Here is a 25,089-nt window from a genome sequence, read left to right on the forward strand (position 1 = left end):
AAGATTTATTTAGATCATGGCCCATCTGGCTCGCGGTATGACGAGTCTAGTAATTCTATATCTATGAGTGGGCCACTTAACCCTTTCCTCTGCATGTGACGGCAAGAGGAAGGGTCCAACTCAAGGCCAGGATACAGCAGCAGCCGAGACACGACAACAGCACTACAGTTAGTATAAGGGAAGGGAATAGAATAGAGTAGTCATTCTCAGCTAAACAGCAGCAAGACTGCATCCAAAGTTCAGAAGATATAGATTTAAGGTTATGTAGTAAAGTCAATCAGAGCAGCTCCAACATATATGCACAGTGCAGCCATTTTGTTAACTAAATGAGTCAATTAGAATTAATGGGAGAGCTGAGGCTCGGAAGACAATGCATTTTACCTGTTTAGGGGTCTTCCAAGGTGAATAGTGACCTGCAATAGTGAGAAAACAACAATGTTTAGCCTAGAGAGTAGTGGCAGCCATTACATTAGGTCTGAGCTGGTCTGTCTGTGTCTGAGGGCTACTCCATGAACTAAGGAAAGATAACAAAACTTATATGGAGTAAAACATTAAGAAACCAATGGAAAGATGACAGATTTACACTAAAAGCAATGAGAGGGCTGCAAAATAATCCCACCCCAAGTGGTGCGATGCAATGTCCTTGAGAAGCAGATTCTTGAAGCACCAGAAAGACAATGGGTCAGAGAGGATCTTACAGTAACGTTGGTCTCCAAGCCAAGGGGAAGTTGAAAACTGCCACCACCACAGTACAACACATTAAGAACACCTGCTCTTTCCATGACATAGACTGACCAGGTGAATCCAGGTGAAAGCTATGATCCCTATTTGATGCCACTTGTTAAATCCACTTCAATCAGTGTAGATGAAGGGGAGGAGACAGGTTTAAGAAGGATTTTTAAGTCTTGAGACAACTGAGATATGGATGGTGTTAAGTGTGCCATTCAGACGGTGAATGGGCAAGACACAAAACGTTTTGAACAGGGTATGGTAGTAGGTGCCAGGGGCACTGGTTTGTGTCAAGAACTGAAACACTGCTGGGTTTTTCACGCTCAACAGTATCTCGTGTGTATCAAGAATGGTCCACCACCCAAAGGACATCCAGCCAACTTGACACAACTGTGGCAAGAATTGGAGTCAACGTGGGCCAGCATCCCTGTGGAACGCTTTCGACACCTTGTAGAGTCCATGCTCCGATGAATTGAGGCTGTTCTGAGGGCAAAAGGGGATGCAACTCAATGTTAGGAAGGTGTTCCTAATGTTTTGTATACTCAGTGTATATATATACACATTACCGTATGTGTTGCTAAATCATCCCAAATAATTGATCGGGGATCATATTGGGGAAGCCTTTGCCCGTATTTGGATAAACATCCAGGCTTGATCTTATAACAAAATTCTCTGTCATTTAATTTGCCTTACAGGGACAACGCTTGGGAAAAACACCAGAGGTGACGGTCTGATAAAGAATCAAATGGGATTCTCACAGAAGTAGAATAGGTCATAACCTTAGAAAACCCTAAACGCTCCCCTGACTCTAAAGTTGGATTGAACTGATGAGAATGATTCGATAGGTGATGAGGCTTCACCATTCAACACAGGAGGGACTATTTTCCACTGACAAATATAACCTACACAGTAAGTTTCCATGTTAGACTGGCAGATTTGATACAATACAAGATATACACTAGAGCCGTGGTATTCAAACTGTTTCAGCGGGGACCCCATGATTTGAGCCAAAATTTCCGGGGACCCCATTTTTTCCCTGAAGAATTTCTCGCAACCCCTCGCAACTTTGAAATCGGTACATTTTGATATTTACATCAACAAATAACCTTCAATGCATTACATTTTCTTCTCTTATCAAAATGAAAAGAAACCAATTAATACATTTTCTCAATAAAATTATGTTTCTCAAAAACGTTTGTATATTGTACCATCTGTCCTCAAATGTTTGGTTCCAAAAATAATTATAAATATATTTTTATTTTGCAACCCCTACTGAAGTTCCCCTGACCCCGAATCTCACTGCACTACAGTGTACAGAGCCGTGTAGGTCCTGTAATTGTGTGAGTTTAGCAAGTCATTGCATGCACTTAATTACATCATTTGCTAGCAGTAGCATGGACCTCTGCCTTGGATTGAATCATTCAGGGAACTGTAGTCTCAATAGTCACAGCATGTGTGTGGGATGAGGACATATCACAACACTACTGTGTTTGGACCACACACTGCCAGGCCAGAGGGCTCCAACTATTTCTCGGGTAAATATTCATATTCCAGTTAAAGATCTCCACTTCTAATATATCAACATGGATTGTGACTTTCGTTAATTGATTGAAGGCGTACCAGAGGCGCTGTGTGAATGTGCAAAGTTTTGGGATGATTTTGGCCGGAGGGTAGTGTGAATGAGTTGGCTGTGTTAGGGGTAGGTCATGTGTTTTCAATGGGGAAACAGAACCCCCTCCCCTGATCACTAACATAAAGCCATCTGTAAGCTGTAAATAATGAGGTGGAAGCTCCACCACTACACTTATATCTGTCCAGATCCTTCAGATCTGCAAACACCGAAGGGGAAGGGAGAGTCCTTACCCACCACCACTGTCATCTAAAAAGGCCCAGCCAACATTTACTTAGCAAATGACAACATTCCACATTCTACTTCAGCCTAGAACACATGATCACAACAAACAGAGTGTAACAGAATGCAGGAATTCCAGCGGTACTCACCACCGCCAGTGTTCACGCTCAGAGCTATGCAACGCAAGGCAGCAGTCTCACATCAAAAGACCCAGCTTCGTAATATATACGGCCCAAACTATTCACTCCACATCGGCCCCCCGGAGAAACAGGGAGCAACGTAAAAAACAACAAACAAACAACAGACTGTCTGTCTTCTCAATTCAATTTTCAGCCCCTCCAGGAACAGAACGTTGTGGATGCAAATCGTCGAGGATGGAATTAGCGAGTGGCTGCCTGCGTTACATGCCAGAAGGCTTCCGGGCGCTAGTCTCTTTTTAAGGGCGCAATCACACCGTAAACATGCCCTCCATCACCAACGAGTGGCACAGCAGAAATGGGAAGTGATCAACAAAAGAGAGGGGGTGTAGAGGAGGGAGGACGGCAGAGAGATGCAGCGACAGAGAAGACACGTTTGCAAACTATCATTCTCTCTCAGTGAGTCATCAATCTCACTGGAGCTTGCCTTGCACAGATCCACGGCTAGAATAAAGATTTTTATAGATGGGGGGGAAATTACAGCAGCTTATCAGGAAGGACTTTAACAATTCTCAAATCCAATTAATTTTTTGGACAGCTCTATCAGCACAGGCACAACATCTATAAAGATGATAAAGAATCCACATTACTGGGTGACACATGAGAGAGCGTTCAGACGGCAGGCCTGTTTTTTAATGAAAACTGACTCTCTTCACTTTCTCAAAACAAGGTCAATCATTACGAGTGCTCTTAGGATGACCTGCTATCAACCAGCATTACTTCAAGACAGAACAACCTGTGTTCCCTGGGAAAGGCAGAGCTACACCCATCATGGAGGGTACTCCACAGGGTAAATCCATTCATTAACTCAGGCATAGGTGTTTGGTTAGACAGAGATGTCAGCGATGCCCTTTCCTATGGTAGATCAGCACTGAGATGTATTGAGTGACAGACTATTGCCTCTGTTCCTGTGAGACGCCATAGCAGAGAACATTACTGAGTCAAATATGTTCTAATACCTGAGCTGCATTTCATTTAGTTTGCCTGGTACAGTAGAACCAATTTTATGGTTCATATAGTGCAGGGATCTGAGCTAGCACTACATCTGCAAGTTAACCATGACAGGTCATGTTATCATTAGCCTACAGTACTCATAGTATGTAACACTTGCAATGATGACATTCCACCTGGAGATCTGACAGAGTAGAGGTGTCTGAAGTGAATCATTTGTCACAGAGCAATGGGACAAGACCATGTTAGAGCAGCGGGACAGGACCATGTAAGAGCATTGGGACAAGACCATGTAAGAGAAGTGGGACAGGACCATGTAAGAGCACTGGGACAGGACCATGTAAGAGCACTGGGAAAGGACCATGTAAGAGCACTGGGACAGGACCATGTAAGAGCACTGGGACAGGACCATGTAAGAGCAGCGGGACAGGACCATGTAAGAGCAGCGGGACAGGACCATGTTACAGCACTGGGACAGGACCATGTAAGAGCACTGGGACAGGACCATGTAAGAGCAGTGGGACAGGACCATGTAAGAGCAGCGGGACAGGACCTGGTAAGAGCAGCGGGACAGGACCATGTTAGAGCAGCGGGACAGGACCATGTTAGAGCATTGGGACAGGACCATGTAAGAGCAGCGGGACAGGACCATGTAAGAGCAGCGGGACAGGACCATGTTACAGCACTGGGACAGGACCATGTAAGAGCACTGGGACAGGACCATGTAAGAGCAGTGGGACAGGACCATGTAAGAGCAGCGGGACAGGACCTGGTAAGAGCACCGGGACAGGACCATGTTAGAGCAGCGGGACAGGACCATGTTAGAGCATTGGGACAGGACCATGTTAGAGCATTGGGACAGGACCTTGTAAGAGCAGTGGGACAGGATCATGGAAGAGCAGTGGGACAGGACCATGTTAGAGCAGTGGGACAGGACCATGTTAGAGCAGTGGGACAGGACCATGTTAGAGCAGCGGGACAGGACCATGTTACAGCATTGGGACAGGACCATGTAAGAGCATTGGGACAGGACCATGTAAGAGCAGTGGGACAGGACCATGTTAAGAGCATTGGGACAGGACCATGTTAGAGCATTGGGACAGGACCTTGTAAGAGCAGTGGGACAGGACCATGTAAGAGCAGTGGGACAGGACCATGTAAGAGCATTGGGACAGGACCATGTAAGAGCATTGGGACAGGACCATGTAAGAGCATTGGGACAGGACCATGTAAGAGCAGTGGGACAGGACCATGTTAGAGCAGTGGGACAGGACCATGTTAGAGCAGTGCGACAGGACCATGTTAGAGCAGTGGGACAGGACCATGTTAGAGCAGCGGGACAGGACCATGTTAGAGCATTGGGACAGGACCATGTTAGAGCATTGGGACAGGACCTTGTAAGAGCAGTGGGACAGGACCATGGAAGAGCAGTGGGACAGGACCATGTTAGAGCAGTGGGACAGGACCATGTTAGAGCAGTGGGACAGGACCATGTTAGAGCAGCGGGACAGGACCATGTTACAGCATTGGGACAGGACCATGTAAGAGCATTGGGACAGGACCATGTAAGAGCAGTGGGACAGGACCATGTTAAGAGCATTGGGACAGGACCATGTTAGAGCATTGGGACAGGACCTTGTAAGAGCAGTGGGACAGGACCATGTAAGAGCAGTGGGACAGGACCATGTAAGAGCATTGGGACAGGACCATGTAAGAGCAGTGGGACAGGACCATGTAAGAGCAGTGGGACAGGACCATGTTAGAGCAGTGGGACAGGACCATGTTAGAGCAGTGCGACAGGACCATGTTAGAGCAGTGGGACAGGACCATGTTAGAGCAGCGGGACAGGACCACCAGTTTTACGGTGACTCTTCTGCTCCAATGAGACCATGCTGACCCACTGCAGTCTCCTGTGGCAACTAATCGATGACCTCGGTGGAGCACTGAACAACTGGGCCTGCCCATGGTCCTAATGCCCCTCAGGATATCAGGTAGTGTATACTGTATTAAGGAAGGGATATTGAATTTGGGGGCTTGAGGGCTGAAGTACTGCTGACTTTCTTTTCTACCTTGATTAATTGATTGGCTGGCTGAGGTTTGAATCACTTCCTGATTAGAAGAAAAATGATAAATAGCTCTGATGTAAAGTGTGACTGTCAGTGAGAGTGAGAGGGCTGACATATTTTCTGTCTACGCCGAAAGAGCTGTATGCTAAATGAATCAGTAACATACTAATGGGACTTAGTGCTGCCCCCGTACAGTTAATGAGTTGATTGAATCAGAGCCATACGAGACCCTATGTAGATGTAGGTATTTCCAACATGACACACCTGCACACGCGTACACACACGCATGTGCACACACACAGATACGCACACACACACACACACACACACACACACACACACACACACACACACTCACAACAGTGAAGAGCACAATAATATCACACCTCCAGGCTAACAGCAGGCCATGTCATTATTTAAATGAGATTTGGATAACACTACGATTTGATGGAATCTTGCATAGCTTATGAATATACATAAAGCCCACAGGGACGGTTAGCTACTTTAAATAATATCTGCCGCATGAAAATTGATTTTGTTGCATGCTGGTTCCATGTTCACTCACGTGTTCAATACCAACACGCATCTAGCTGAGGAACAGTAGAAATGATGTGCAGAGAGAAAACTCCATGCTTCAATCCACATTACAGCTCACAACAACACAATCATTTCTTTATCCCTACTACTCGTATAATACAATCACACTTTAATCGCACACTTTAAACACATTCCAAATAAAAGGGCCTAGTTTCGTCAGTGGAGCCATTGAGCCGATCCAGGTTAAGCACCCTACTTAGACTCCCAACACACTTTTGTGAAGCCTTAACCCCTGACTCAATGAAAGTGATCTTAGCACCACTCAACCCTAGTAAATGTGTTTAACCTCTTCTAGCCCCGCTGGGATCTGACCTGGCTGCTCACCTATAAGCCATTTTAATGTCTCTCCCACCTCCCTCTCTCTTCCTGTTCCTATCTCTGATTGGCCAAGGATTCCTGCAGCGGCACAGGGCAGTTCTAGATTGGCTCATGTCTGCATGGTGCATGTTGGTGGAGACAGAGCTGTGAACATGGCTGTTGCTGTTCAGCACTGTGCTGGTCTGGCAGGCAGCCTGCTCTAGCGCCTCTTACTGTTAGCCAATGAATCACTGTCTGGCTGTGTGCTGAATAATAGACTTTCCATCCCTCCCTTCTCTCGATCTCTCCCTCTCTATCTCTTTGTTGTGATAGTCATCTCTGGTTCAGCCCGGAGGAAGAAATAGCCACCTTAAAGAGCATTAGGAGGGAACAGGAGGGAACAGGACAGGCCAAGTGAGCAAGAAAGACTAGAGTGACTAACACACTGGCAGCATCCATCAAGAGAAAACCTCAGTGAGAGAGTGTACTCGACCAGCAAACAGCTATTGACCATGTATGTATGTGTACTGTGTATACATATGGATTTCTGCTGGTGGGTTAGCATGGGTGGGCAAACGCATGTGAACTTCACAATCCTGCCACGTCGAGGCACACTAAACGGACATGTCTGAAATCCTCCAATTAGTGTTGCGGTGAAGGCAGCTTGGGTAATGGCGTAGATGGGCCTTAACGAGGGTGTCTGCAGCACACTCGCTAATTAGTGGTGCTGATGAGAGGCACGGCGGCTATTTGTATTGGCAGAAACAGGCCGGGAGTCAGCGGGGAGTTGAAGGGATGGCTGAATATCATAACTTTATTAGGAGAGCAGGACCGTTTAAAAGTGATCCCGCGTAATTCACTGGATGTTAGGGATGGTAAGTGAGTCCGTCTCTGATCCATGGAGGAGAGAGTAAACGGTGTGGACCTCCTCCATTCCTGACGATGAGCATTATGGGAATTGATACCAGTACAAGTGAAGACATACACATGGATGCACACACACACACACACACACACACACACACACACACAGAAAAAAAACACACGCTCACGCACACACATTCACATCGCAAGCTGAAGTGACGGCACTGATAACATCAATTCAGCTGTCATAAGGTAGTTATGAAGTAGCAAACCATGCAGCAATAATGAACAACTATATGACATGAACAGCAGAAAGCTATGGGCTAGAGGCACGGTGTAAACACAGACATTACATCCACAGTGTATGTACAGCTAATATATGTGTTTCTGCTACCATTTAGCAATGATGATCACTAACGCCACTTCAAATACTCTAATATTTGTGGAGACATGGTGTAAAAAAAAAGACACATTCAATTAAGTCTTCACACAGTGCCAGTGGTTGCAACTTTCACGGCAACGCTCATCCGTCGAGTACTGGTGACCATGACAACGTGCACCCGGGCTACATCATAAACAAACGCACGCACGCAATCGCACACACGCACACACACAGAGTGCTGGGCCCTCTCTGAAATCATACATCTCAATAGTCAATAGCTTTCAGAGATAAGGGCTCTCCCTCTTCATAGTTAAGGAGGCCTGTGGCCATCCCCAGACAGACAGAGCTGCTGTGGGGTAAGTCGGCTCCCACTGATCACTTAGGATCTCACTAACGCTGTCTCTGCCTTTAATGGAGGGGTTGGCACGGCAACCTGCCACAAAAGAGCCACAACAGCGCCGCGAGGCTCTACACGGACAAGAAATCATGAGTGTGTGTGTAAAAGAGATGAGCATTTAATAATAAGGCTGTCACAGCTTCCCCCTCTAGTGGCAGAGGGTGTCAGTACTAAATACATCCACCAGATGGTGCTGTCTCAGCGTGTTGTGAGGCTGGGGGGTGGTAGACTGTAGACACGTCTGGAGCCGTCTGCCTGTCATTAGATGAGCCGCATGGCAGTGCTAGCCACACATCCATCTGGCCCCACCACACACACACACACACACACACACACACACACACACACACACACACACTGCTGCACAACGGACAGAGCCAATGCATAATCAACTTAGTTAGCTAGTCCTCCCTCTGCTCTCTCTCTCAGTTTGAGAGTGTTTACCAAATATATGAGCTGTGTGTATCTGTGTGTGTCTGTGTGTATGTGCCATGACACAAACAAGGCATTTGAGAGTCAATGAGAAGAGAGGACATGTTTGCTAGTTGAATGTAATGTGGTGACAGACAGACATTGGTGGTCACCTCTTTGCTCTCTCTCTGGGCAGTGAGTTGAGTGGAGGCACAGGTCCTCAAGGACCGAGACAGGGGCCATTTTAATTAGAATGTATGGCCTGGGTCCAGTTCCCTGACAGCCCAGCCAAATCGCTGGGCATTAAGAGCTGGAACATCATTACAATGGAATGGTGACAGTTTTATTAGGGCCGTAATGGCCTGGCTAAACGCTGAAAGCTCTCATCCCTGATTGGATTGAAGGGATGGAAAGATATTTTTTCTGTTTTCACCCGAAGCAACAGAAGTTAAGATCTGGGAGCTGGAAGGGAGCGTGAGCTATTGCCTACAGGGGTTGAGGTCATTTCCATTCCAATTCAGTTCAAGTTAGGACATGAGGTGAATTGAAATTCCAATTCAATCACTGAAAAAATCCTAATGGAAGAAAAATGTGTTTGTGACTGAATCTCCAGCCAATGTGGTATGGGTGGAGGGAAGGGCTAATAATTTCTGTTTCCCCACTGCAGACGGCCATGTCTGAAACAGACTGAATCGTGTCAAGTGACTACTATGACCTTTCACCCTCACAGGGTGAGTCTGTCACAAGATGTCCGACAAGCAGACATTCCAGCGTGGCGTTCTGCCTCAGGGTGGTGTCGTGGAGGAGCTAAATGGTGCTAAGTGGGTTTGATGTAATGTGACTAAATCTACATCAGTTAGCTAGCTGCTTCATGGGCCAGCAGGCAGCGCTTCCAGGAGAGCGCTCTCCTTTGACCTTCCAGCTCTGCTCGACCGCCAGGGTCCGACTACCACACAGATGGGAGGCTCTTTGTGTGTGTGTGTGTGTGTGTGTGTGTGTGTGTGTGTGTGTGTGTGTGTGTGTGTGTGGGGGGTGTGTGTGGGTGTGTGTGGGTGTGTGGGCATCCCTCATGAGACAAAATCGACTTAACCCTCCTAGCACCCAATCTCTTTCTCCACTTCCTGCCAGCCTAATAAAGAAAGAAATGTGCAACTGACAGTAAATCAATTCCCAAAATGACATTGACCTTTCTCTGTAAGTTAGTCACCATGGAGCTATCTGCCTGGCTCTCTGACTATTAGTCTTCTACCAGTTGATCAACAACAGGGTGTGTGCGTGCGTAGCACTAGTGTAATGGCTGAGTCATTGTGGGGCATAATTGCAATCATTGACTCCACACTTCAATAGGGTAGGAGGATTAATGGGAGCTTCCTGATCACAGCAGGCTTAACTACAACTCATGTCCTGCTATCTATTAACCTCTACAGTGGATGGGATCACTCTCTCTCTCCCCTGAATGATACAAAACGATACTGACATCACATTAAACAAGGTCCATCAAGTAGAGGTTTTCTACCTTATATTAGAAAGTGAGATTTTTCTGACTTTGACCAGTGACATTGAGATCCTTATATAATTTTAACAGATTTCCTACCCCAATTCTAGCCCAAGTAATGTACCTGTATAAGTACAGCTTTCATATAACTGATCTATCCGATGTGATCATCTATACAATACAACACTCCAATCATCCTTGAGGAAACAAGAGGAGAATCATAGCATGACTCAGATAAAGATGGCTAGCCTGTTAGCAGCCTGTTACATGTTGTCTGTTAGCAGGCCTTACTCTCAGACAAACAAGACGGAAATAAAAGCACTATAGCGTTAACATTCTATATCCTGCTCACGTCATCGTCTGTTTATTTCACGCTGTAATTCTCTGCACACAAAAGTCTTACATACTTTTCTAAAAGAAAGGTCGCAGAGCAAATAGAAAACAGACACCTTGGAAATGAGTCAGCGTTTTTATCAAGCAGGAAATTCAATCAATAAAATCTCCACCTCCTAGAAATACAAGTGGATGGGATCACTCCCCTCTCTCCTCCATGAGATCGCTCTTTCTCCCCTGAATGATACAAAACCATACTGATATCACATTAAACAAGGTCCATCAAGTAGAGGTTTGCAACCTTAGAGAAGAAAGTCCGATTTTTCTGACTTGAATAGGTGACCACGGTGATATTGGGTTCCATATAAAATCTTAAAAGGTGCAATATGCAGAAATCGCTCCACCATTTCCTGATTGCAAAAATTCTATTAATTCGCCTTATTTCAGTTGATGTGACAAAACAAACAGTCATTGTGTAGCGAATCATTGTACCATCTAAACCGCTATGAAATATATTTTCCATAACCAAAAATATAGTATTTTCAGCTGTTTAAAGCTGGTGTACAAAACCAAAAGTAAAAGACACAAAAGCAAAACTTAAGAACAGGAAGCATAGAAATAGCGCACATAGAACAGATCTACACTTTATAGCTGTTCGAATACTCATACTAACCACACTAAGCGTACTATTTGTGACGTGAATTGAGTATATAGTATGCTTATTGGTCATAGTATGGATATAGTTAGTATGCCAAAAGTTCCCGGATGTCGTACTACATTCTCCAAAATATGAAGTATACACGCAGAGGACACTATTTCCGTACTTTAGGACCCATAATGCAATTCTTCGGGAAATGGGCGTGGCTTCACATCGTTTTCAGATTTGAAGAAAATGCCGGAAAATATGCAGCCGAAGTACAACGAGAGTGGATACAAATTCATTGCTTTAACTAATTATGACAAATGTTAAGAAAATGTTGACCAATGTAATAAAGTAATGACTTTTCAAATAAGTTACCTTACACGTTATGTTGGCTGACAATTTGTTAGCTACACTGTCATTACGAACCCCATAGCATATCATTACAGCAGTATGTACCGGTATGTTGTTAGCTAGCTACCTAACGTTAGTTGGCTACTTATACATCAAACTCGCCAGTATATTAACTATAGGCTATCTAACTAACTACCCAACGCTTACTGACTTGATTATTCCCGTCATTCTTAGCTTAGCTAAATGGTATTGTCATTGTGCGTTCTCAATGGACATTCGGGTGCTTTCGTAAATTCGCTCTGGCCATCTACTCCGATTTGCAGAATAATGAATTAACGAGCGCTCAACATCCATTGAATATGGCCGGTGTCAGTAAACCTCAGGAAAAAAACGGTATTAAAATGTTGCCAGCACCAACGCTCTGGATAACATGAAAACTGCCTAACCAGCTCTTCTAGGTCAAGTAAAATGGTCAGAGTGGTCTCATTTGTGTCTGGAAGTAGCTAGAAAGCTAGCCAACGTTAGCTTGGGTGCTTGACTGCCGTTGTAAGGTCAGAACACTCAAATCAACCCTACTCCTCGGCCAGAGCGTCCAGTGTGCGCTCCGAGAGCGAAACGCTCTGATTTACAAACGGACTATCTGACAATGCTCGGAATTTACAAGCGCACTCTGGCACTCCAGTTTGAATTTAAGAACACACCCGAAGTCGTAAAATGTCTAACTAGTCATGTGTTATGCTAACTAGCTAGCAAGAGGTTGCATAGCAACAGCATCAACTTCCGGTAGACAGGCGAAGAGCTGGTATGCTCAACTGAAAGGATACGGTTCGTTTACAGTATACTAAAATTAACTTATAGTATGTAGTATATACACTCACTAAGTATGTAGTATATAGTATGTTAGTAAGGGTATTCGAACACAGCTTATATCTTGCTCACATCACCGTCTTTTTATTTTGGCTGTAATTTTCTGCACACAAAAGTCTAGACTCTGCACACATATTCAACTTTTATAAAAGAAAGGTTGCAGTACAAATAGAAAAACTGAAAAACTTTTCAAATGAGTCAGCGTTTTTATCAAGCAGGAAATGTAATAAAAAAAATCTATTTTCGGATGCCAAAGAAAGAGCGCAAGCTAAATACGCACAACATGAGTCCTTCAGAGTAAACGGAAGGTAAGCACTTTTTCTCCCCAGTAAGTAAAGTAAAGTAGAGTAAAGATCCTGTGAGAGTAGCTATGTTGTCAGTCAAACACGGCCGTACTGTATAATGGGTTTCTGTGGTCTTAGGACAGGACACACACAGACAGGACACACACACACTCACCTGGACCAGGTCACCAGGAAAAAAGAGAGAGAAATAGAGAGTAAAAGTAGGAGAAAGAGAAAGACAGCATGAGAGAGCAAGATATACAGAGAAAGAGAGAGAGAATGATATAATATCGATAGAAGAGAGAACGAGAAAGACAGAGAGAGAAAGAAAGAAAAAGACAGAGAGAGAAAGAAAGAGAAGGACAGGAAGAGAAAGCGAGAGAGAGAGAGAGAGAGATGGGTATATGAAGAAGCTCTTCTAAATGGAGAGAAAGACAGGAAGTAGCCAGCCGGTTATCGAGGCCCCAGGCATATTCTTACCTCCTCCACCCCTCTGGATGACCAGGCTGGTCTCAGCCCCGACGGCACACTCCTTGAGCAGCTCCACCACCTGGGTGTGACTGAGGCCCTGCACTCCCTGCTGGTTGATGTCTATGATCAGGTCCCCCTCACACAGACCAGGACACCCCTGGGGCTCCAGAACCTGCTTCACCCTCTGGCCCGTGGAGCTGTCTGCGATGGTGAACCCGAACCCTTCCGCCCCCTTCACCATGGTCAGCGTCAGCAGCTCCGCCTGCGTCGCCCCTGATGACGCCATGGACACCGAGTCCTCGCCGTGCGGCCCGCCGGGCGTCAGGGAGGAGCCGTCCAGGTGGGTGTCGCCGGGGTGCGGCGGCGGAGGGGGTTGATGGTGATGATGGGCGTTGAGATGTTGGTCACCGTGCTCCTGGACGAAGCGTGCCGTGCGAGAGATGTAGTCCATGTAGCTGTCGTAGTTGGAGCGTCCGTTGACCAGGAGGGGGCGCTGCTCCATCAGGCCCAGGGGGGAGAGGAGGGTGGTGGTGGTGCCGGCGCTGGCGCCCGGGTCCTCGGGGTCGTAGGGCAGCTGGTAGCCACGGCACAGCACCAGGGTTACGCTCTGCCCGATGGGCACTGACTGGAACAGCTTGACCACGTCGGCATGGGTGGTGCCCAGGACACACACGTCATTGATGTACACGATGACATCACCTGGAGGAAGGGAGACACACAGCCAATCAAGGCCAAATAGATTGCCAAAAACCAAGACCTATAGGGGGTTCAATAGGGCTTATTCAATATTGTGTAGAACAGGCATGGTTCTTTATCATGCAGAATAGGTCTTTGCCTCAGTGTCAATACGCTACATTTCTATCTAAAATGTAATCTGAACGTTGCATTCTACTGAATAGGTCCCAGCATTACTGTACCTGAATTAGACCTCAGATAATGGACAAAACCATTAGGCACAGAAATACACTAGTCAGTGAATTGTGTGGCGGACAAACAAGTGAGATTTGCCACACCTCATCACTGTACCTATCACTACACACACTCAGCTATGTAGATAACTCAACTATTTATTGACAATTAATACACAATAGCTCTTTCTCTGACAAAGTGCCATATCTTCTTCTCTGTCTCCGGTGCTGTATTCAATTTAATATTGTATTTTGTGTTCCGTCAGGTGAGATACGGCTCTATATTTCAAAAGATGTTGATTAAGTGGGAGAATCCAAGGTGGCATCCATATTTAATTTCAGTCTCACCAAAACGCACTGCCCAGGTTTATAATGACAATCATTATTTTTCAATTATAAGCATAATTATTATGCTAATCAGAGAGAGAGGAGAGATACAGAGAACGAGAGGGAGAGACAGCGAGGGAGAGGGACAAAGAGAGAGAGAGGGAGAGAGAGATGGAGAGGGAGATGTATGCACAATTACCACAGATGTTTGCAACTCAGCACAAACAGACCTGGGAACCAGGCTACTTAGCATACCCTGTCATTGTCATTCCCTTTTTGTGTGGAGAAAGAATGCGCTCAGAGTTTAAATGCAGGTTCATACTGACAGAGCTAGTATTAACGTATTCCTGGAGGCAGTGTGACGTGCGGAAGCGGGACTGTTTAATTAATCTGGGTAAATATGGACGACATTTGCCTGCAGCCCTGGTGTCACAATCAATAGCTTCACACGCTCCTGGAAAACAAATGATGGCGCCATGACCTCATCATGCCCTGGCCGCCGTGGCCCAGGAAATCATTCTTTATGACGGGTGACGAGGAGGGACGCCACTGCAGGATTTCACGCGGATTTTCTCACACACACCAAATATACAGGCGCATACATACGAACACACTCACGCAGTGCCGCGCACGCACGCACGCACACACTTTCTCTCTCCGTCTCTATCCTCCGCTTTTCTTTGACTTCTAGTTCTTTCTCAAAACAATCACGAGCCTCTACTCCACATTACCCTGCGTCTTAAATCACCAAAGTCCTCCAACCTCCACACTACGACCTGACCAATAGAAACACGCTATCTAGCACCAAGGACCATGATGCTTCCATCACGTCTGTCTCCATTGTCTAATAGCATCTATCTTCTACTAATGGTCGTTCAAAAGTATGGAACAGAAGACATCCTCCTCCTGCCAAGAACAGGTCATCATATCATAGTGTTAAAGTGTCCCTAGTAGGGGGGGGCCTGACTGAAGTGGAGGCCATATGTGTCCATGGCGGAGGACAGAGTAGCCATCTGGACCATTGGCACATACACACACAGACGGAGAGAGAGAGATGGCGAGAGAGAGAGAGAGATGGAGAGAGAGAGAACAGTAGCACTGACAATGACACAGTGACAACCACAGCACTGCAACTACACTACTGACCCCACAGCACTGCACTGCAGAACGGTTATTTACTCTATGTGACCCGATTCAGGAAACTAGGCGTATGTCGCAAGTCATGACTTCACAGGAGAGCCGTTTGAACGTAAAAAGTATTTGTTTATCAAAATGCCTTCTCTAACATGTGAGCTTTCATGCCTTAATAACAAACTTGTATGCCATCTGTAAATACGAATACCATTTTTAAATTATGAGCCTTGTTGGTTAAGCCACAGAAAAAGACAGCAATCTTCCCACTAGCCATGACTGGATGACATAATGAGTGGGCTGGACATGCCGAGAGAGGAGTTCGTATTGGTAAGCTGTTATTGGTTTGATTGCATGAACCCAACCCTATGTCAATGGACCCCATCACATACCGTGTCACGTTATCCTCCTCCAACACTGTGCATTCCAGGTCACTGTATAAGGTCACTTACTTTAACATGACAAATACTGTGCTTTCCCTCTAACAAATACAGTGTCACATCTAACCACTGTGTCCCTGCTGAAAGAGATGGTATCATATGTTTTTCCTCAACACATTTCTCTGGGTCTGGAACCATGTAGCGAAGCAGGCAGAAGAGGTGTGAGTGAGTGTGTGTGTGTGTGTGTGTGTTGTATGTGTGTGTATGGACACAGAGCGACAAATAATCCTTCTGAAATTGGGAATTTCACACTTCCACAGGCCTGGTTTCCCTCTCTCCCTCTATTAACTATGTGCTGCTAGAATCCAACACAGTTTAACTAGGCCACTGAGTCTGGAGGGAGAGAGGAGAGGAGAGGAGAGGAGAGGAGAGGAGAGGAGAGGAGAGGAGAGGAGAGGAGAGGAGAGGAGAGGAGAGGAGAGGAGAGGAGAGGAGAGGAGAGGAGAGGAGAGGAGAGGAGAAGAAGAGAGGAGAAGAAGAGAGGAGAAGAAGAGGAGAAGAAGAGAGGAGAAGAAGAGGAGAAGAAGAGAGAAGAGAGGAGAAGAAGAGGAGAAGAAGAGAGGAGAAGAAGAGAGGAGAAGAAGAGAGAAGAGAGGAGAAGATAAAGGGGAAAGGATGGGAGGAGAATGTTGGGAGGACCACAGAATAGATAGTATACCTAGTTATACAAAATATTGCCTAATCAGACCATTACTGCTGTTCCAGCTGGCTGATAGGCATTATTGCAACCTTTACTTGGTGATACTTCCTCAATTCCAGACTTGGAAGACAATGCTACAAGTTTTCTAAACTTCCGTGGATAGTTGCAGGTGGTTTGTTTGAATTTTGAAAATGCTCCGTCATTTTAAAAGTTTTTGCTCCATGAAGTAACACAACAATGTGTACACTGACATCTTGTTTATTTCAAATCTTCTCATCGATTGAGACAGGTGAGTGCCATTCAACATGATGTCATGTGCGTTACACAAGACACTTTGGGGTGGACACCCACCTGTCTCAATGAGATTTGAAAATATTTGAAATAGACAAGATGGCGGTGTTGGATTACATCATGGAACAAAAAATGAATTTAATTTAATAACGAAGCATTTTCTAAATTCAACCAGCTGCAACTATCCACGGAGGTTTAGAAGACATGCGTTGTCTTCCACGGCGGGAATTGAGGAAGTATCGCCAAGTAAAGGTTGGTTGAAAATGAGTAATAATGCCTATCTGCCAGCTGGGACAGCAGTAATGGTCTGACTCGGCTATATGTTTAATAGCTACATTATAGTGTATCATACATTGTAATACTTCCACATGATATATTGTGGCACATAAAACATATGATCATCTCACAATGTAAAATGTACCATCTAGTCTGACCTACTACAGTATACTACAGTACAGTATAGTACAGTACAATATAGTATAGTATAGTACAGTACAGTATAGTACAGTACAACCAGGTCAAGGCACTGATGAATGAGTCAGGAAAAATACTGCACTTGGTCCAGTCCAGTAATGCAGAGTAGTTTATAAATACACAGGGCCATGCAGAGTAGTTTATAAATACACAGGGTCATGCAGAGTAGTTTATAAATACACAGGGCCATGCAGAGTAGTTTATAAATACACAGGGCCATGCAGAGTAGTTTATAAATACACAGGGCCATGCAGAGTAGTTTATAAATACACAAGGCCATGCAGAGTAGTTTATAAATACACAGGGCCATGCAGAGTAGTTTATAAATACACAGGGCCACGCAGAGTAGTTTATAAATACACAGGGCCATGCAGAGTAGTTTATAAATACACAGGGCCATGCAGAGTAGTTTATAAATACACAGGGCCATGCAGAGTAGTTTATAAATACACAGGGCCATGCAGAGTAGTTTATAAATACACAGGGTCATGCAGAGTAGTTTATAAATACACAGGGTCATGCAGAGTAGTTTATAAATACACAGGGCCATGCAGAGTAGTTTATAAATACACAGGGCCATGCAGAGAGCATTGACAGGACTTCCAGAGTTATATTCCCCTGCTGACTTTTAGTGCAGTTGGCCAGTTTCTCAGTGTGTGTGTGTGTGTGTGTCCCAGTGTGTGTGTGTGTCCCATGCAGCCCGGGCAGCACAGGCAGGGCCAGGAGTTATGGTGTTCAGAAAATCCTTACAGTGATTCATGGACAAACACAGCCCAGCAGGCACACACGCACACACATACGTATATACACACACACACACATGCACCCAAACAGGCTTGCAGGCAAGTTCGCACACACACACACATGTGCAGAGAGAGCCAGAGACACAGAGAGAGCCAGAGACACAGAGAGAGAGAGAGAGAGAGAGACACACAGAGAGAGAGAGACACAGAGAGACACAGAGAGAGAGAGAGAGAGAGAGACACAGAGAGACACAGAGAGAGAGAGAGAGAGAGAGAGAGAGAGATGAGCTCTCCTGCTGGGTCACCACTATAGAGATAGAGAGAGATATTAACTCTCCTGCTGGGTCACCACTATAGAGATAGAGAGAGATATTAACTCTCCTGCTGGGTCACCACTATAGAGATAGAGAGAGATATTAACTCTCCTGCTGGGTCACCACTATAGAGATAGAGAGAGATATTAACTCTCCTGCTGGGTCACCACTATAGAGATAGAGAGAGATATTAACTCTCCTGCTGGGTCACCACTATAGAGATAGAGAGAGATATTAACTCTCCTGCTGGGTCACCACTATAGAGAGAGAGAGAGATATTAACTCTCCTGCTGGGTCACCACTATAGAGAGAGAGAGAGATATTAAATCTCCTGCTGGGTCACCACTATAGAGAGAGAGACTAGTCCATGGCCCCCAATGTGTCAGAGAGACTGTCCCATTGTGACACTCAAGGAGAGGCCATTTCCTGTCCAAACACTCTCTTGCTATCTGTACGTGTTCATGTCATGTACGTGTGTCGTTTAAGTAAGCATGTACACATCTTTCAGACTAGCTCAGTTTGACCTGTGTCCATCTTTCAGACTAGCTCAGTTTGACCTGTGTCCATCTTTCAGACTAGCTCAGTTTGACCTGTGTCCATCTTTCAGACTAGCTCAGTTTGACCTGTGTCCATCTTTCAGACTAGCTCAGTTTGACCTGTGTCCATCTTTCAGACTAGTTCAGTTTGACCTGTGTCCATCTTTCAGACTAGCTCAGTTTGACCTGTGTCCATCTTTCAGACTAGCTCAGTTTTACCTGTGTCCATCTTTCAGACTAGCTCAGTTTGACCTGTGTCCATCTTTCAGACTAGCTCAGTTTGACCTGTGTCCATCTTTCAGACTAGTTCAGTTTTACCTGTGTCCATCTTTCAGACTAGTTCAGTTTGACCTGTGTCCATCTTTCAGACTAGCTCAGTTTGACCTGTGTCCATCTTTCAGACTAGCTCAGTTTGACCTGTGTCCATCTTTCAGACTAGCTCAGTTTGACCTGTGTCCATCTTTCAGACTAGCTCAGTTTGACCTGTGTCCATCTTTCAGACTAGCTCAGTTTGACCTGAGTCCATCTTTCAGACTAGCTCAGTTTTACCTGTGTCCATCTTTCCATCCTGTGCAGCGGGGCCGTCAGGTATGACACTCTTAACCTGCAGGAACTCATCTGGCTCGTCTCCTCCGATGATGGTGAAGCCAAAACCCATGTTGCTCTTCTGCAGGGCCGTGGACAGGAAGCTGCCCTTCAGCTGGGTGGCGTCCCGTGTGAACAGGGGCTTCTCTGTAAGGGAGAACACACACATACATACACACACATACAGAGGGACGGACAGACAGGCACGCAGGCAGACACAACACACACAAGTAGAAGTGTGCAGGGACACACACACACACACACACACACAATCAATAAACAATATACACACATACATCATACTTAGACCTTTACAAAGCGAGCATGATGCACCACAAATGCTGATGCAAGGCCATTTTCTCATTCAATAGGATGGTAGAGGTGAGGCTTGTTAAGTGGAGGGGCTGCATGAACACAGGGATACTCTCTGGGTAGGTGGAGCGGTAGGCAGTGTTAGAACAGTGAGGGGTGGGTGCTGACTTATGCAGGTGGGACGGTGTTTGCTCCAGCTCCAAGCTGTCACTGCCAAGACCTTCCACTGAACAACTACAGCCATTTAAAATGTCATCACTTACACTCCCATCCTACGCCAGGTTTCTGGTAGCTGAATACACACTCAGAACTGGAGCAAAACACAGGGCAGAAAATCAAGGAATAATCGGCATCCATGGGAGTAGCTTGGTATATTTCCCTTCTCAGAGGGGTGAGGGAAGCAGGTGAGAGATCTTAACATTCTGGAACAACATGCTGTTGTTCATGAAGAATCATGAGCTCGCTTCATCCGCCCAAAAAACAATGCTCAGGGAACCAAAAAGTGGAAGGCCGGGATTCATGAAATAGTCTCTGGCACGGCAAAGGGGAAGACTCAGCCAACGAGCGTTTGCCACACTCAATTCAATCTCCCCTCCGTTCACCTTGGAAAGCAAGTAGGGGGCACACACCTGTCTCTCTCTGTTTGCTTAAAGCCAACGTTTGTTGTCAGGCGTCCAGACATAGAGTGGGGTGTTTACAGTTTCTGCTGCCTGCCGCCAGACGTAAGGAGGGGAAGACACATTGTAGTGTAGCGCCATCAAACATGTCAGGCAGCGAGTCAAGCGACTGGGACGAGGAGGGATCCAGCGTGGGTCTGCCGGGGAGCAGGCATGCTTTGAAAAGAGAGCGAGGCAGCTCAGTGCAGGCAGAAGAAGAACAAGCCTGTATCACTACTCACTGCCCTACTTACTGAGAGAGCACCACAGGGGGAATGGGCTACAACCCACAGCAGCCGGCTCTACCACAAAAGCGTGAAGCGACTGGTGGAGGTGCTGGTGTGGGCAGCACGACATATCCCTCCGCGCCCGGTTGGGGCGCCGCAGTGGGGAGTTGGTGGTGGAGGCGGGGGGTGTGTGGGTGTGCAGGCCCAACAGCGACACCCGGTGGCCCGGGGGGAGGGACTGGGAGAGGTCGCTGAGGCTCTGGCAGCGCTCCGGGGCGGGGCCGATGTGGGCCAGGGTGGCTCTGGGTAACGTGGCGGAGAGTGGAACCTCCTCTACCACTGTGACAGAGATAAAGTAGTCCACTCAATGTCTGATGCTCCCACAAGTAAACTTCCTTTTTATCTCCTTGTTTATATGTGAGGAAATATTCATTTTTTTTACCCTCTCTGCTGTCACTTAGGGGGAGAGAGAGCCTTCACTTTGCAGCGTACAGGAAGGGTAACCATGGAGACAAACCCCTTCACTCACAGAGGCCAATTTAACACGGAGACAAACCCTCTCAACCTATCCAGCATGTTTTACCTTAGACAGCCTCGATGAACTTAGTGGGGTGGTAAAATGTGTGCTGAACAGAGAAGCTAGTGTTAGCAAAGTGTTAGAGAAGTGTTAGCAAAGAAAAGGGAGTTGTGAAGAATGAGTGATACACAAACACAAAGACGACAGACATTTCCCTGGAGCTAAAAACATCTACACACAAGAATCATACACAAACTCTTAACACATTGGGTAGAGGTAGAGGTACAGGGTGCCTTACCTCTGTAGATAGTAGGTAGGGGCAGCGAGGACAAACCCTGCTCTTGCATTTGTTGGTGTTGCTGGACTCTCCTCTTGGCTTCCAAGACTGGGTTCTCAAACTGTGTCCGTCTGTTTATGTGGCTACAGAGAAAGAAAGGTATGACATTTCAATGGGCTCTCTGTAGTATCCACCTCCTCATCCACTTCCTCTCTCCCTCTGTAAAGAGCTGGATGCACAGTGCTGTGCTATGATGATTAATTCAATAGCCCTAGTATCCCTAGTATTATGTAATGGAGCTGCAGAATGGTTTTGCTAAGAAAAAATGAACAAAAGCCCAATTAGGTCCCATTCTACTGAAATCAGCAGCTTCCTGTAATCAGCATTAGGAATCATTTAGTATTTCTGGAGTGGGTTCTGAAAAAACATGACTCCTTGAGTGTATTTTCTTAAAACATCCTGTCAGTGCTAATTTGGTCGATAATTATAAATACTGTAATTTTGAAAGAGTGAAGTGATTAATCATCATTTAGATGTGCCCTCCTGGACGGTGCGAGACTGGAGGAATAATGCTTCTGTAGGTACGAACAGCGTCTGCCCAGCCTACACACCCTCTGTTTCTTCATGAGATATTAGGTTAACTCAACGGTACAGCCAGGCAGTGGGACATAATTATTGGACTTGGCAGGGTCAGGTATGGCGCTAGTGTGCGTGTGTGCGATGGCTCAGTGGCTGCCTGGGGATATGGGATTTCTACATGGCAGAGGGAGAGACGGAGTGTAGGCAAGGCAGGCACAGTGTTCTGGTCTTTCTTGGGGATAGAGAATAGAACACGGCCAGCCAGCCAAACTCCCTCTCCAACCAGGCTATAAATAGACCTCCCCTCCTCTCCCTGGACTAGGGGGACTAGTGCGCGTCCAGCAGGAGAAAGGACACGTCCAGAATAGGAAGGGTACATTTGGTTCAATAGAGAAGACAGAGACACCTCACCATTGTACCACATTGCACAAAGATGGCGCGCACACACACACACACACACACACACACACACACACACACACACACACACGAGCACACATATAAACTTGCACATGTAAACAGGTACACACTCACACAGAGACACAGAAACACACACACACTCACACTCACAAATGCATGCACACTAACAAACAATCACCCACTGACGCAGACAGACAGACAGACAGACAGACAGACAGACAGACAGACAGACAGACAGACAGACAGACAGACAGACAGACAGACAGACAGACAGACAGACAGACAGACAGACAGACAGACAGACAGACAGACAGACAGACAGACAGACAGGTATAATTGAGCAGCAGAAAAACCCACCATCTGCCTCCTGGCCACAGCCCTGTGCAGCGTTAATGACTCTGACTAACACAGGACAGTGGAAACATAACACGGTGCAACACCGAGTTGGATTCAGGGTCAACTTTGAACATTGGTATGCGCATAAGCATAGTATATAAAGGAGTGGAAGAGACTGGTTTTTATGTCAGAAGTTAATGGTTTTCTGTAGAAAGACAGATGGCTGTGGAATGTGCTGGGTGGACGGGAGGAGGTCACGGGATTGCTATAGGGGAAGCAGATGGACATCTGTGGATTAGGCGAAGGAGGGGTTGAGGTCAGGTCAGATCCCCTGAAGGGAGACAGTATGGTTCATTATCCTATTACCCTCTTCCTGTGGAGCCATAAGATGTAAGGATTGGAGAGAAGGAGGAGTGTTTAAAGTGGAGTATATATACACTTGTAGTGGTGGAAACATGTCTTTTGTCTGAATACAGCTGTGTCGACCCTTTGGGAAGAATTCCACTTGGTTAAGCTTCTCTAGTGTCCGTGAGTTATTTACTCTGAAAAATTAGAACCTAACAACTGGAAATCAAAATAGTCATTAAATATTAAAGCAGCGGGTCCAGACTTACTCCACATAGTAGCTTCCGTAAATAGGGTCATCGATCTTCTCCCAGCCGTACGGCAGCTCTGTGGAAGAGACAAGCACAACAACATACTAGTCAGTCAACAGGCCCGGGGGAAAGCATGTCGATTCATAGAACAATATATTCATCAGGCAATTTTGATCACAACATTATTATATGGACCAACTTAATTTGGACAAACCTAAGAGACAAGACACATGATACCCCCATCAGTATTTGCAATTCAAATTCAAATCCAAAATTCATGAGTGTGAAGGAGAATGGCTGTTTCTCAAGCAGCGGGCCAAAGGTTACATAATCAATGTCAATATGGACCCACAGGACTACCCCAACCATCTCCTGAACTCTCCCACTACACCAAACACACTGATAGATGGAGTGGTTTGAATTGGGGTGATTTTAAATATTCATGCCCTGCCATCCTTTCTATGTTGTAAATATTCAGTTATGATGCCAGCGATGTTTAGATATAGTTTAAATGTTTGTATCTGGAGCACGTACATAGCTCCTGGGCCCCTTAGCCCACACAATATTTAACTGGAACACATTACACCATTACAGTGGGGTCTCAGAATAGACTGACTGTGGATCTAACACAGTAGCTGTCAACTGTCGTGGACCAAAATAAACCTTTGAGTGGAACGTAGAATGTCATAACTTCAGTCACTTCGGTGTTGATGGTGCAGGTGTTCCTACACATTGTATCTACTCTGATATGATGAGCCACCACTGTGGCATCATGGGAAGTGTTATAAATAGGCTTGGGCGGTATCCAGGGAGTCATATCTTCATACCGACCTTGTTCCATCCCGGGATATTCGATAACACCTGTTAGCAATGGTAACAAGTACATGTAAAATCCCATAGCGAATGCTAGCTAAATGCTAACGATTTTATACAGTCTCTCACATGAGCTATTTGCAGGATAGACATCCCAGCTGATAAAGTTATACAAGTAACTCAAAAATTCTACCCAAAATTTGCTGCACGCACAAAACAAATGTTGTCTCTTGATCAAGGAGGGAATTATCTGCTGTTACCAAGAGGAGCTTGATTGCAAGAAGCTAACTGTCACGACTTCCGCCAAAGTAGGCTCCTCTCCTTGTTTGGGCGGCGTTCGGCGGTCGACTTCACCAGCTTTCTAGCCATCGCCGCTCCATTTTTCATGTATCCATTTGTTTTGTCTTGTTCCCTGCACACCTGGTTTTCATTCCCCAATCAATCTACATGTATTTATTCCTCTGTTCCCCATCATGTCTTTGTGAAAGATTGATTGTGTTACGTATTATTTGTTGACGCGCCAGACTGGTTTGTTTTTTCCGTGGTATTTCACGAAGATGTTTGTTAAACATAATTCTTGTGACTGTTTTGCGCGTTTTGCACTTTTGCCTCAATAAAGTGTGCGCCTGTTCACAAATCTCTGCTCTCCTGCACCTGACTTCGCTACCAGTACGCACATACTTGACACTAACCACTTAGCTAGCTACTAAGTTAGCAAACCAAATGCACAACTTTAGCACATTTTATAAAGTTAACTTAATAGTTATTAGATATCTAGCT

At 45.7% G+C, this 25,089-nt stretch overlaps 1 protein-coding gene across 9 annotated transcripts in view; it reads right to left on the reverse strand.

Annotated features, from left to right (window-relative positions):
- Window positions 1–25,089, reverse strand: part of LOC106609395 (membrane-associated guanylate kinase, WW and PDZ domain-containing protein 2) — a 255,367-nt gene that overhangs the window by 27,925 nt on the left and 202,353 nt on the right. For 8 of the 9 annotated variants that reach the window (XM_045722162.1, XM_045722161.1, XM_045722160.1 and 5 more), the window contains exons 7-11: window positions 23,515–23,572; window positions 21,587–21,708; window positions 19,541–19,723; window positions 13,197–13,886; window positions 382–413 (exon numbers count right to left, since the gene is read on the reverse strand). In XM_045722162.1, the coding sequence (XP_045578118.1) occupies window positions 382–413; window positions 13,197–13,886; window positions 19,541–19,723; window positions 21,587–21,708; window positions 23,515–23,572 (1,085 nt within the window). The remainder of the gene's footprint in view (window positions 1–381; window positions 414–13,196; window positions 13,887–19,540; window positions 19,724–21,586; window positions 21,709–23,514; window positions 23,573–25,089) is intronic. The other variant, XM_045722163.1, reaches the window with a different exon arrangement.

Source organism: Salmo salar, chromosome ssa07 (genome assembly GCF_905237065.1).
Source record: "Salmo salar chromosome ssa07, Ssal_v3.1, whole genome shotgun sequence".
Classification (NCBI taxonomy): domain Eukaryota; kingdom Metazoa; phylum Chordata; class Actinopteri; order Salmoniformes; family Salmonidae; genus Salmo; species Salmo salar.